The sequence below is a fragment of the Bacillus rossius genome, chromosome 3, assembly GCF_032445375.1.
Source record: "Bacillus rossius redtenbacheri isolate Brsri chromosome 3, Brsri_v3, whole genome shotgun sequence".
Classification (NCBI taxonomy): Eukaryota; Metazoa; Arthropoda; class Insecta; order Phasmatodea; family Bacillidae; genus Bacillus; species Bacillus rossius.
This window is the reverse complement of record NC_086332.1, coordinates 118,380,370-118,395,978: the sequence shown is the minus strand read 5'-3', so window position 1 is coordinate 118,395,978 and position 15,609 is coordinate 118,380,370. Positions and strand designations below refer to the sequence as shown.

At 35.6% G+C, this 15,609-nt stretch overlaps 1 protein-coding gene across 1 annotated transcript in view; it reads left to right on the top strand.

Moving 5' to 3' along the window:
• The window catches only part of LOC134531195 (alpha-tocopherol transfer protein-like), a 213,039-nt gene that overhangs the window by 147,338 nt on the left and 50,092 nt on the right, over positions 1-15,609 (top strand). The window contains exon 2 of the mRNA XM_063366839.1: positions 1,867-2,019. Coding sequence (XP_063222909.1) covers positions 1,881-2,019 — 139 coding nt within the window. The 5' untranslated portion in view covers positions 1,867-1,880. The remainder of the gene's footprint in view (positions 1-1,866; positions 2,020-15,609) is intronic.

The window sequence follows — 15,609 nt, the reverse complement described above, 5'->3', positions numbered from 1 at the left end:
ATTCGGCATATAGTACAAGAAGGAAGATTGGAGGCTTCTTATTGACTCTAAAAATATTTTAAAAGTAGCTCCTTTACACAATGGAAATACTTATGCTTCACCGGATGTTCTTAATTCATTCCATATGAAGTAAATTTACAAAAATATTGATATAAGTTGTTTGCATGATCCTTGGTTAACAAATAAATTCACAAAGTTTCAGTGTTTTATATGTGAATGGGACAGCAGAACCAGGTATCTACATTGGTCCACAAAATAACGTTCCGTAAGAAAAACTTCAACACGTGGCGAGAAGAACATTTTGAATAACACTTTAACAGATCCAAAAATAATTCTTCTATCACCTCTACACATCAAGTTAAGCTTAATGAAACAATTTATAAAAGCCGTGCTTAAAAATCGTGAATGTTTTAAATAACAGTGTGAATGATTTCCCCCACTTATCAGAAGCCAAATTCATATAAATGGTTGTCGTTGGACCTGTTATTCATAAAATTATGTTCGATTCCAACTTTTAAGTAAGACTGATTACAATATAAAAATGAGGCTTGGATAGCATTTAAGAAAGTTGTAACTAAGTTTTTGGGCAGTGTGAAAGACCCAAACTTTGAGCTTAGCGCAGCTAATATGAGAGACGAATATAAAAATCTGAGAGGTTTTATAAGCCTTAAAGTTCACTTCTTGCACAAAATATCTTAACTTTTTCCCTGAAAACTTGAGCGATGTAAGTGAAGAGCAGAGGAAATGATTCCATCATGACGTAAAGGTGTTAGTGAAATGGTACCAGGGACGGTGAAATATCAACATGATATGTGATGAATGTTGATCCTTTCATCGAGAACAACAAAATGTATCGTATCGAAAAAAATTTGAAATAAAAAGCTTTATAGACAAAAGGGAAAGAAAATAAAAATATTAGCACCTAAATTGTTGTATAGAAGTGGTATGTTATAGTAAATAAAAGTCTAGTCTTATTAAATAAAAGTCCGTTTTGAGTAAAAAAATTTCATATGTATAAAATATTCCCCTTTTTTAATAAAAAAAAAGATGTCATATTCTGAGAGAATTGTGGGTGATACAAAAAAAACTGATACCAAATACGGCTTCAGCACCCAAAAATACATAAGAGTTAAATGTAGATGTTAAAAAGTTTTTTGCAATTTTTTTTTTTTGCGTTTGTAGTTTGTAACTCTGGCCTAGAGCAAACTCTCTTCTACTTTCAAAAGTGTGTATTTTAATTCGTCATATGAAATAATTAACGAAGTTAGAACAACAAAAAATAAAAAATTAGCAGAATGTAGGAAATTTTAGACATGTAGGAAATTTAACATGTGATTATCCCGAAATAACTTAAATTAACGACTTTCATTAAGGAGTTACATTTAATTATCACAAGCTTTAATTACTCTTTGGGGGAATAAATACGAAAGTTTGTTTCTAAATAAAAGATAAAAAGGAATTAAATGACGAAATAAACACCCAATCACATATCGTGAATGAAAAGTATAAAAATAATAAAAGAATCAAAAATATATACCATAATATTTTGAACGTGTTACAGAAATTGTTGCTTACGAATAAGTTAGGTTTTTTTCAAAGTAACTCAATTAAAGTAAAACTTTTACACAAGACAGTATATTCCCAGATATTCAATCTATAAAAATAATAAACAGTAAGATTTTATGCAAGGAATCGTTTTCCAAATTAATGTACTGCATTCTTACTCTTCCGATTCTTCCTGCATAAATTCGAGTGAACTAAGCTTAAATAAATTCGATGTTTGTGTGTAATTTCTGCATGAATTCTTACCTGCGTGTGTGAACAGATAACATTACAATAGCGCGCGGGTCTGTGCTCTGCCCGCAGGACCCTGAGCAGAGATGAAGGACCTCAGCAAGAAGTCGAGGCAGCCGTTCCTGCACGGGCTGCCGCAGGTGGACCTGCCCAAGAGCCGACAGGACAACATGGAGCATGTGCGGAGCTGGCTGGATTTCCAGCCTCACCTACCAGAACTGACAGGTGAGCACGGCTCCGGTGCGCCATGTGTTTTAACCGGGCCTCTTCTGCACGTCGAAGCAGAGATAGGCATATGTTCGTTTTTTTTTATGTTTAGAGTGATGCATTAAATATTTCCAACTAATCCTCTTCCGCTCGTGTAGAGAATACCTAAGCATTACTGTCTTAGCTATTAATTAACTTGGCTCCTCTTATTAAAAATGCAGTAACCCTGCCCAAGGCTTTCATTATGCCTGTACATGCCTTGTCAGAACACAGTACAATGCCTGGCTTTGCGATTAGAAGAATCAGTAGTTGTCCCCTAGGTAAATCTTCAGTTATAAAAGAACCAAATGCATCCATACAACTATAAATTCTTTCTATGAGCTCTAGAATTGGTTTAATAACTAAGAACTATAAGGTAAAAAAAATTTGGATAGCCCAATAGTGGTCTATAAACAAACACCGATTAAAAATGTTAATCCATAAATATTCATTAATATCTGAGTTTAAGAGTAGATAGTAAATGAGTATAGGCACCTTATTTAAATAATAATATTAACTTTGCTTATAAATTTTTTAATAAATTAAAATATGTAATTTTTTGTAAACAAACAAGCTCTCTCTATATTTTTTTAAGTAGGCTAAACAATGCAAAAAAAATACTTTCCTAACCATTTTGCATTCTTTCATCTTAATAATTCGTTTAATTAATGCATATTTGGATAAGAAACTTTTGTTAATTTTTCATCTTCATATATTTCCGATTCAAAATTGCATTTTGTGTAGTGCGAGTCGCCCTCAAAACACTGAAGATGGCATAATGCTAGGCGAGAACGCCTCACGAAGTTCCACGTCTCACCGCAAGGATGCGACCACGTGAATTACCATGGTTGGTAACACATGACTTAATAAAACAAATTGTTTAAATAATACATAGATGGAAGGTTACGTATCCATTGGTAAATAATTATTATATTAAGAATACCATTATTTATTTACTTTGTTACACATCGCTCTTTACGTTGGTGTAACGTAAATGTCTCCCTTAAAGCCTTTTGCGAGACTGTGAATCTTTAATTTAAAAAGAATAAATAACAACAAATGCAGGTTCGTTTATAACTATGTCTCTATTTATTTTTTTATCATAGTTAATTGAACTAAAGTAAACAAAACATCATCTGATAATGTTAATACGAAGATAACCTTTACAAATGGGGCTAATACATCAGAAGTTACAATTTATAATATAGGTCAATACCTTTATAAGTTCAAATATTAAAATAGGGCTGGCCCATGCGAAATTATTTAAAGATGCCTTAGACCATAGTTAAAAATGAAAATGATCGATCCCAGAGTAATAATTTTTAGAATGTAGCGTAATTAAATTCATGCACTTCCCACTTTAGTTATCACATAGTATATAGAACAATTAGCTGGCACTTAGAAATTGCGTAGCACTGTCACGCTGTAGAAGTCACGGGGAATTTGGTGGTCGTTTAGTTGTTACTTGCTAATCGGCAGTGATGCATCATACTGTAGGCGGGTTGCCAGGTGGCGCCTCAGTAGTTTCCGGTTACCGAAGACGAAGAAGAACATTTGGCCACAATTTTGGCGCTGCTTCTGGGATACCAATTCTTGGATACTGATTCTTGGATACCAGTTCTGGGATACCCGTTCTGGGATACCAATTCTTGAATACTGATTCTTGAATACCGGTTCTGGGATACTGGTTCTTGAACCCTGTCTGTGAACAAACCAAATCCAAACTATTATACCTGCTTCACAGGCAATCGCTAAACGGGCAAAAATGCCCACAAAATGGGGATCGTCGGGGAAGACAAAAAGGTTGTAGTCCTTGCGCTCAGAAGGAGGGCCGCTGGGATGCGCGTGAGATCCTGACCGAAGCAAGCGCGGTGGACGCGGAAGCACTCATATTTTAGATTTATTAACATTTAACAAAATTTGAAAATTTTTATTTTGAAACACAGAATGACTAATTACTATCTAAAAACTTAGGGGAAACATTCCCTGACGAGACGACTACATCCTAGTGGGCGTGTCGTAGTTGAATCTTGCGGAGTTCTAGCCGAGAAACGACTTAGTCAGTCTGACGTCGCGCCAAGAAGTCCCTGGTAGATCGGTATGGTGCTTAATTAAATCAGGCGCTTGATTTAGAAAGAAAGGGGAGATACTTCGGCTTCAGGTCCGAAAGGTTCCGAAGACTTGCGAGTGAGGAATCGAGAAATACTGACTTCGCTATCTCGACGTTTCTTCTGGTCATTCCTGTGGTTTCTCCACGTGCTTCTGGTTATTTATGAGGAATAGATCTGTGCATGAAAATGGTTTTACTTAATGAGGCATGCAATTTTATTTATGAGTAACATTTAAATTGTGAATTTCTGTCACCAAATTACCTAAATAAAAATTTATTTAATCAGTTGTAATCCAAAGAAAATAACATCCATTTCTTAGTCAAATAATATGCTTTGAGAAACTTGAGAAACACTAACATTCAAGACGAAATTCCATCTCCTTGGTGTCTAGCGAAATCTACTTTATTTTATGATCGCAAGAGATCATCACGCATCCCACATAAAATAAATAAATAATTATACTGACCACTACGCAACACTTAGCGTCATATGTTGTTAAAAAGCAGAACTACTGGCGACAAGTTACTTGTATGAGATAAAAAAACTCTCTTTGATAAAAAATTTAAAACATTCTGTTTAAGTAATTGTTCCAATTGAAAACTCTCAATTTGTATCTAACATTTGTCACAGAAGCTACCATGGATCCTGGTTGGTTGTCTGCGTCTGAATCGGAAGGAGGCCTTTGTAGATACTGCAGCAAGAATTTTGACCTGATAAGGAATGCTAGACATTACGAGAAGAATGATTATGTTAAAAACCCACAATGCAAAATGTTGCGCTTTAATCGGTGTAGCAGGTTGTTAACACTAATTGACAGTTTAAAACGACACGGTAGAACATGTAAAGCCAAGCCCACTTAAGGGATAGAGAACATGGATAAAGATAATATACTAAGGAAGAGTGATGTCATTAGCTTTCCCGATCTCGACGAAGAACTTAAATTAAAGGATGCTGTAACACACGATATCTAGATTGATGTAACGTGAATGTCTCCCTGGAAACATTTTGGGAGACTGTGGATCTTTAGTTTCAAAAGAATAAATAACAACAAATGCAGGTTCGTCTATAACTGTGAGTCTATTAATTTTGCTATTATAGTTAATTGAACAAAAGTAAACAAAACATCATCTTGATAATTGTAAATTGTTTTGGTACAGGAGTTAATTACTTAAATAAAGAATTGGACTAATACATTAGAAGCTACAATTTAAAATATGTGTTAATACCTTCATAAGTTATACTTATATAATAGAGCCGGCCTGTGCCAAATTATTAATATGTGCTTTACACGATAGTTATAAATAACAATAAACAATCTCAGAGTAATAATTATTAATACTTAGCGTAATTAAAGTCTTGCACTTCCCACTTGAAGTATCACATATGTACTACAATTAGCTTGCACTTAGACAGTGCATAGCTCTGGCACGCTGTGGAAGTCGCGGGGAATTTGGAACTTGCTGGTCGGGAGTGATATATCATACTGTGGCCGGGTTGCCAGCTGGCGTCTCGGTAGTTTCCGTATAATGAAGATGAGGAAGAGCCTTTGGCCACTATTTCGGCGCCGGCTCTGAGATACCAATTCTTGTATACTGATTCTTGGTTACTGTTTCTGGGATACCAATTCTTGAATACCGGTTCTGGGATACCGGTTCTTGAACCCTGTCTGTGAACATGCCAAATCCAAACGATTAGACCTGCTTCACAGCCAGTCGTCAAACAGGCAAAAATGCCAACAAAAACGGGGATCGTCGGGGAAAAGAAAGAGGGCGCTGATAACTCACCAGAACAGGGTATTGTCCTTGCACTCAGGAGGGGTCCCGCCGGGATGCGCGCGAGATCCTGACCGAAAAAGCATGTGGATGCGAAAGCACTCATTATTTAGATTTATTAAAATTTAGTAAAATATAAAAAATTCTACATTGAGACACAGACTGACTAATTACTACCTAAAAACTTAAGGAAAACATTCCTTGACGAGACGACTACATCCTAGTGGGTGTATCGTAACTGAATCTTGCGGAGTTCCAGTGGAGAAACGACTTAGTCTTGACGTCGTGCCAAGAAGTCCCTAGGGGGTTTGTATGATGCTTAATTAAAATGGCGCTGGATTTAGAAAGAAAGAAAGAAAGAGGGGGACTTCACTTTCAGGCGAAAGGTTCCGAAGACTTGCAAGTGAGGGATCGAGTAATACTGACTTCGATATCTCGACGTTAGTTTAAGTGCCCGATCGCAGCGCGATATACTGGCAAGTGGCCGAAACCGCGAAGGAGTTGACTCGATCATATCGCACGAGACTACTTCAAAAGCATGGGGCTTATGAAGGAGACTGGTGGAGCGCTCTACTGGGTCGGGAAAGAATGAAAGTCAGTTGTTTGTTGCGTGAGTCACCAGGGGACAGGCTGAGCTTGACAACCACTCGTAGTAGTTGATAATTTCGCCACTAGAGGTCAGAGGTGGTACTTTTGAACACTTGTGTCCAGACCATGAATTAGGTCATTGCTGGTCAGGGATAAGCACCGGTCAATGCTGTGGGTGGTCATTCGTGGAAAACAGGAAAAAGAAGAGGGGGGTGAAAATTTGCTTGGGCAGTGGGAACATATTTCCACTGAACCAGGAGACAGGACTGTGGGTTTTGTAAAATGACATGTTAGCATGCCTTGGAGTGCTCACCTCAGTAGAGCTCTGAGAAGCGGGGGGCCCCTGCGAAGATGCAGAGTGGAAAAAATTTCAATAATCGCTATAAAATTACTGCTAAAAATTAATTTTAAAATTCAAATTTACAATTGTGCCGAAAAATGCTAATTGGCGGCACAATGCTGATGGTTTAAGGAAAACTGAAAGTAATGGAAGTATCATCACTGTGAAAAGTGAGAATACAATGAAGCCCATGTCATTATCTCCTCCATACTTTGGAATAATGATGGACGCATAAAAAATAAGATTTCAGACGATAAAGAAGCTTCTACATCAACGATTTCGAGTTCTTACAGTAATTCGGGTGAAGATGCTGACTTCTTTGGAAATGTCGACAGTGACTCTGAAGCTGGTGACGCGGTCGAAGACTGTGCTGAAGCACATAAAACATAAAAGATAGAATACTGTGATGAAGCCGTGAGACCAAAACGAAGGAAACGATATAATAAAATTAATTATTCTGATAAAGCTTACGATGATCTCTGGGACAAAAGTGATTTTAAAAGTATTTATAATAAACGTTCATGAAAGATGACAAAAGAAGATATTAATTACTCATCAAGGGAATATCCTAACATATTGGTTGACATATTAAGACTTATACATGCTTCATTTTGTGCAGGAATTTATTCGCATATCAAAGAAGTAGCCCTGGATACATAATATAATTACTTTTTTACCTGCATTTGTATAAACAAATATAATTCATTATATTAAACATTTTAAAAATGATCGTTGTTTTTTCACGATTTATGATTTCTAGGCCTGAATTCACGCTACTGCATGTTCAATGTCTGCATTACATGCCCATTCCATTTCCTGTGTGTACTGTATGTACTGTGTGTTCATTCTGTTTCCTGTGTGTACTGTGTGTTCATTCCATTTTCTGTGTGTTTTGTGTGTAGTGTGTGTTCATTCCATTTCCTCTGTACTATGTGTTCATTCTGTTTCCTGTGTACTGTGTGTTTATTCCGTTTCTTGTGTGTACTGTGTGTTCATCTGTTTCCTGTGTGTACTGTGTGTTCATTACATTTCCTGTGTGTACAGTGAGTTTTTTCTTTTGTTGAATGTGTGTTGTTGGGTTAAATGCGCGTAGTCAAATCTATAGTAGCTCCGTAGTACTCTGAATATTTACTGGTCCAAAACCTCTTTGTCTTGATAAAACCTTTTTCAAAGATTCTTTGTCCTCTTATAAGCGTAAAAAGATTACCCGTTGGTCTAAATGCTTGTAATTGATTTTATCGATACTTAAGGTCTGACAGTTCTAAGATTTTGTCTTTACTGGCTGAAATTAGTTATCTCAGCTATCGACGAAGATGGTCATTATGTTTGTAAATGTCTGGACCATAAGACTGACATTGTTCATTACCTGGTCTGGTTGTTCGTAAACACTTGGCCTATATGTTTAAAATTTTACATGAACTTGACGGAATGTATTCTAAATATCGAAAAAATATATATACTTCCATGTTAGGCATAACGGCAATGCCCTTAATTCGGTGGACAGGTATTTTGTATAGAGTCGTTTTTCTTACAGTGAATGATTATTAAACTCCACGTAATGTAATGGGAAACAAAATCTAAAATTTATTTTAAGCTTTAGTTGTCCTTATCACTATCCGAGAATCAAACCAAGGAGGAAAATCAATCGCACCAATCTTTATTTATAAAATAAACTGGTTTTTTTTTATTTTTCCTAATTTTCTAGCTACATAATTACAGATTTCCAAGATGGAGAACATAAATACTTACTGAAGGTTGGTTTATGTGAAACTTTGGCTACTTTTAGAATTTTGAACATGATTTATTAAATAAGTATTTTTAAAATAAAATAAAAACATATGCATCGGTCAGTGATCGAAGCTAGGACAGGAAATAATCGTTTCAATCAGTATATTAATTTGCAATTTATTTAATGAATTTTTGAATTTTTCCCGAATTTCTAGATTAATTATTACGAATTTCCAAGATGACATCCAAAATTCAAGATGGCGATGTCAGAGTAATAATAAATGCTTACTACACTCTAGCAGACAAAAATTAAACTAATATAATGGTAACATACTCTAGTATATGGCATATGTATTACATGATACTAACGCTCCTTGTTTCTATTACTGAAAACAACATGGCAACAGCATTTTCTAGCATAGACCATGTGTGTTAACATGCCATACTGGTAGCAAGTACTGAAAACAAATATGGTGGTTCTGTCTCGAACAGACTGCTATTAATCCTTCAAATAAAAAAAATTACAGTCCGAATTTTTGTATTATTTTGCTATGCCTTTTTTTTAATTCTCAATCTAGTAAATCCTGCGATGGCCGTACAGTTAAAGGCATATGTTTTCCAGCCTAGAGGTCAGAGCTGTGATGGTTCGAATCACAGTGCTTCCAATGTATTTTATAAAAAAAAATTTAATATGTCGATAAGAACCATAATAGCTTTGGTAAGTAATGGAACATCAACCTTATGTGATGATACAGAGCGACAAAGTCGCGCTCTAGGAGTAAACAGTAGAAACAAGATGTCGGTATCCAAGATGGCGGCCTATATGGGATCAGAAAAAACCAAGAGGGTGGATGTGTCATCATACAAAATTTCGACCTCCAGCAGATGGAAACAAAATGGCGGACATGATATCAGAATATAAAAAAAATACTAAATCAAATTCAAGATGGCAGACATGTTATAAGAATTCAAGATGGCAGACATATTATAAGAATTCAAAATGGCGGCCATGATGAAAATTGCAACGTTTTATAATTCATGATGGCGGCCGCAACGAACAGTGCAACGATGACGCCATACACGTCCAAGATGGCGGACGTAACGAAAAGTGCAGCAATAGTGAGTGGGGCGCATTATTTCTTGATGGTGGATCCAAAATGGTTGCCGGGTAATAGGTCAAGGTCTAAGTAAAGGCCATCCAAGATAGCCACCATGATGTCAGATGTCGGTCGGTCATTGACCCGCTCCTTTCTCTTCTGTCTAGAAGCCTGTCCCAGTAGCTCCCAAACTATACTACTGGCAATGCCAGTCAAATATGTTTGCTTCAAAAAATGATATATTAATTAATTTTAAAACCGAAAATTATTATAAATTAAAATCCAAAACAATATTTTCAAAACCTTTTTTTTTTAATAATAAGATAAAAACATTTTAAAAATGTAAAGCCATTAAATTTAATAACACTATTTGAACAATCAAATTAAAAACATTAAAAAACATTTTAAGAGAGAATATATATTCAGTTATAAAATATTTTAAATGAAGGGTAAAAAAAATATAATCGGAAATTCTAGAAAACACAAAATAACAAGAAATGTATTTAACTCGTCATATAAATTATGTATATTGAAAAGGTGGCCGACAATAGTTGGCACAATGAGTGACTGTCACGCACCTGCAGCCTACCTGGGGCGTGGACACCTGACACGTGACATGTGAATGGAAGGGTGACAGCATATGTTTGTTGCAAGAACAGATTTCCCGAACCAACCTCACCAATTTGCCATAGTTTATTTGTTACTTGCAGATATTCTAACATTTAATGTTCGTGATTGAAACAGATATTTTGTTTCTATTTTGGATATTTTCTTATTATTTTATCAATTGTATATTAACACATAATTTTCATTATGTCATAGAGAATTATCTGCACGTTCACGTGTATTACTGTTACAATAAAATTTAAAATCGTTAATTGTGTTTTCGTAAAGGGAAATAAGAAAGTTTTTACTTTGAATTGCAGACATGAATGTGATCAAATTAAAACCAGGTAAAAATAAATAGAACATTAATATTTGGGTCTTAGTTTTATGCATATAAGTGGGTAGCATGTTATATCAACAAAAAAAGAAAATGTGATTTGGAAAAGAGATTTATTGTTTTCTTTTTTTAAACAAAATGATGTCTGACAGATAATTAGCATACCTCTTGAGAGGCGCAGTTTATCTTGCACACTTTGTGCCCAGTGTGTTTATGACAAACACACAGCGTAACCACCAAGCTTATTAAATTTTTTATTTCACTATAGTGAAGACACTATATGTATTATGTCTTCAAATAAACAAATTATATTGTGTTGTGCATTAATTTTTTTCTTTAATTTGCACAAGTACGTTGTGTTTCTTGTGGTCTTAAGCTAGATTCACAATGCAACGACGAACACGACACGACAGACCTGAAAAACCGTCGCACAGCGTTTCAGCACGAAATATTTAATAGCATAGGGTCACAATACCACGACAAAATTAATCGGCGGTTTCTGATTTGTGTGTCGGAAAATAATTCCAAGCCAAATACTTCCATTAAATGCAGTGTAGAATAAACTATAAACAGTGTATAGAGAAAAAGAAAATACTATACCATCCCATACTATTATTTTAGCAGATTTCTGTAGTCCTTCAACCCAATTTCATGCAGAATACCATGATACTTAAATTGGTTAATTAAAAATTCTTCATTGAACTCATCCATTATTAAAGTTAATTTTCACCATTCTACAATAACATTGTCCACAAACACGATGATATCCGTTTATCTAAACAGATGAACTCAATCTGCAAATATTAAAATGTATGTACACGTAAAACAAAATTTCATTTTCCAGCATAAAGATTTACCAAGTAGGTAAATATTTTTTGAAGTTTAGTTCTGTAAGGTTTCCTTTTCGGCTTCTATAGAACCTATTCCACGCGGGCCGTCGGGGCGCGTATTGTGTCGTGCTGACGTCACGGCTACCTTGTTTTTTATTGGCTGTTGAGCGCGCCGTGCCCTTCAAGACATTGTGACTCCAGCTTTACAACAGTGACCTTGCTGCTTAGGCGATTATTGTTGCCCATGACCTTCATCATATGTCACATTAAATGCTTAAAAAAATGGCACATTCATAATCTGTCATGTTGAACAATAAGAAAAAGAGTTCGATGCTTTCAGTGTTAGTCATTATAGCCATCCAGGAAAAAGAAACATTATTACTATAATAATATTGAACGTTCACAGATCTAAGGTTTACTATCACAACAACAAAAACCTGCATGAAAAAAGTTTTATGATCTTCAAGAATACACTTTCATATTTTATCTTGTTAAATTATTGTTGGTAGTGACAAAATTAATTTTTACAATAATAACATAAGCGGCTAAGTGCAAACCTTGTTATATTATTCAAGTGTATGAGTGAAAATGTCGCATGGTTTTCAATAGAATGGATTTGTAAGAATAAACCTTTAACATTTCGATAACTCAATATCACATGTTAAACAACTACATGTTGAGAAATTACTTATGGAATCACCTCTGTGATAGACCATCGTTGGCCCTTCTTTAATGAGAAATTTTGGAAATAGTGTGCCCTCAAATATGTCCATTGATCCTTTAAATATTTGATTCGCTGTTCACTGCAGCAATTTAAAGTCTAGCTAAGTGTTACTTTCATTCAATCTCAATATTTAATATTATAAATAAGTACTTGCATGTACATCTATGTAACTTCTGGAACTCGACCACAGTTTACCTCGCAGATACTAAGCGCCAATAAAAACACAGTAGCTAAATAGTTACACATTGATATGGCTCCGAGCCTAGACTTATCTTACACTCAGTCGTCAGTAAACTGTCGGCTTCAGCCAAAGTTAGTATCGTATTTTGGACACTCGCTTCCAGGCAGTTTGTTTCTTTTACTAGGTATGTTCCCCCTTGTTCTATAGTATTTTGTACTACAACGGGTGCACTACTAGGTTTGATTGATTCTATGGCAGTTTGTGAAATGTGACTTCGAGTGTTTACAAGACGTTTGTAATGCCTAACAAACCGGCCCGACAACTTTGCTTGATGTTAAGGTGTAGAAGCCACGGGGCCTTGATCCACGGGAGCCACAGGAGGTCTTTAAACTCGCTTGGAATCAAAGCATGGCTACTTCTACCTGTGGCCGTGGGCACTAAGGCACCCGCTCTCAGGCGAGGGTCCTGGGTTCGACCCCAGCGACTCAGTGAAACTCAAACTCATGAGTGCTGAGACGATACCCGAAAGTTTTGGAGAACCCGTGGTCCTAACTCTCAGTGCACTAAGAAAAAAAATTTGTTTGCCTCAACAAAATAATCTTTTATTCATGGTGAACTAATTATATTATTTTTATTAAAACAAACATTTTGTAGTAGGAAAAATTTTGTACACCCAACAAAATAATTGTTTCAACTCAACTGCACATTTTGTTACGTATAACAAATCAATTTGTTACCAACCAAACTTGGTTAAGCCAATAATTTTTTTTTTACATCAAGTAAATATTTGTTTCGCCATATGCAAACAAATATTATTTTGATTGATACGAACCGTTTTTCTCTGTGAGCATGGGCGTGTGACGCAAGCACCCGTCAGACATGCCTCTGCTCCCGATCTACTTGTCCACCCCTACTTCCCACGGACGTAACCAGGGGGGGGGGGCAGATGCCACATTTGGGGAGCGCTAAACTGGCAGAGGAATTTTTGCTATAAATATATACTTGAATATCATAGTGCTAGAACATATTAGAGGGAAGATGAACAACAGATTTTTTTTATTGAAGAATACGTGTGTGTGTGTATATATATATATATATATATATATATATATATATATATATATCGTCAAATATTTAACCCTGGTATTTTTCGCGTACTGTCCTACTTTATATTTATTAAAAATGAAATAACTGCAAACAAATCGATTTATTTACCATCTGAGTTGAATCAAAATTATTTGAAATAGTGGAATTAATATGTGGTGGAGAAATGAGGTATTGTCAGGAAAGGTTTTTGTTTGGTTGATTTGAAGAAAAAAAAAGAGGCATCGCCAAGATGAGATTTTTCCACGGGTGGAAACTAGTATAGTTACGTCCCTGGTACTGCGAGCTCACAACCCGAACTGAAATTGACTGGCCGTTTGATAAATATCTTCAAGGATATCAGCAGAATTGAATAATCGGCTAAACTGCTTACTTTCGAAACGATGCCTTATAATTATGTAACTCAGAGGTAAAGAACACAATTTGCAATAAGTTCCCATCATGTACATGATGTAGCCTACATTTCTTGCTTTTTGTATTGGTATAGAGTACCCATAATCTGATTTCCGAAGTGAAGTTTTATTTAGTGGCAGGCTTCTAGCTGATGTTTGAGGTGAGGTTAATGACCGACCGACCTCTGATGTTACGGCGGCCATATTGGTGTCAAATTTCCTCAAAAATCTTCAAAATTCTTAGAAATTTTCCTATTTCGAGGGAAAAATCCAAAATTTGAGGAAAAATTTTCTTTTTTTTCCCTCAAAAATTAAAATATTGGGAAATCGAAAAACATCAACAGACATTGGCCTTGAATAAAAAAGAAAATTCCCCATTTAGGTTTAAATTCCCCATGGACAAGCCTCCAATAAGCCTCTGGTGGTTACTTTAACCTTGACCTTGACAGTAAACATGAAATCTTTAATTCTCGACCAAGAAATATAAACAAACTGCTTACTTCAAATTTGTTGTTACTTAATCGATTTCTGTTCTCAGTTCGATTCCCGTCAAGAGTAAACATGTAAATTATTAATAAAAAATTTAATAAATCTTAATTAAAATTCATTCAAATTAGAAAAATATTTGCTTACGTCGCCCTCGTTATCTTGCATTCTAGAACGTTTCACTTCTTTTTCTGGCCGCCATTTTGAAAATTCGTAATTTTTATGCTATAAAATCGAAAAATAAATTAAATATTCATAAATAAATTACATATTATAATGTAATAAAAAATTATGACAATTGGTTCTCAGTTTTTACCCACGAGGTTAGTGGATTAAAAAATAGCAACGGATCCTTCCTTCACAGAAGCCACCGGCAGACTGACCTCCCTTCACTAATGCCAAGGCAGATATTACTTCAGCCAGTATGACGTAATGGTGGCCATTTTGTGTTCGCCTGCTGGAAGTTGCTTCTGACATATTGTTTCCGTCTGCTAGAGGGCGCTGCCGCCATATTAGTTTCATTTTTGCCCGCTACAGTGCAGGAATTATTTACTGTGGGGTTTACCTTATAGTCATTAGGGTGTCATCTTGAAATTCTCTAATTATTAAGCTATAAATTCTGGGAAAATCATAAAATTAATAAAAAAAATCATTTGTTAAAATAATGATTGATTCGGTTGATTTCTGTCCTTAATTTTACCCTTTATTAATGTAATAAAAGATAATTTGACTAAAATTACCAAAAAATTCCAGATACGAGAAAAAACTAAATTATAAATAAAGAATTTATTACAGAATTTCTACAAGTACAAAAACAAATACTAATGTTTCTCGATGCCTACTGTCTTCTTAGAAGGCGGAGCAATCTCTTTGCATGCCTTGACATGGGGCATTTCTACATGTAATTCGATTAACCAGCTACGTCCAGTCGGTGACCATGCTCACCAGTCGGTTGGTCAGACACGCATGACCAGTCGGTTGGAAAGGCTATCATGTCCAGCTGGTGGCAAGTTACGCCAAGTAGGTGGCCAGACACGTCTATTCAGTGTTCAGAAACGCATGTCCAGTAGGGGTCAGCCACATCTAGTTGGTAGCCAGACGCATCCAGTAGGTTGTCTGAAACATCCAGTCAGTAGCCAAGAGGTAATTTTCGTCGATACTCGGCGAACACTTTGAACAGTTCTTGTACAAAATCAGCCGCATAGGTCAAGGTAATGCTCAATGTTAGGTGTATAGGTGAAGCGTCTCCGAACCAAGATGTGCTGTTCGCTGA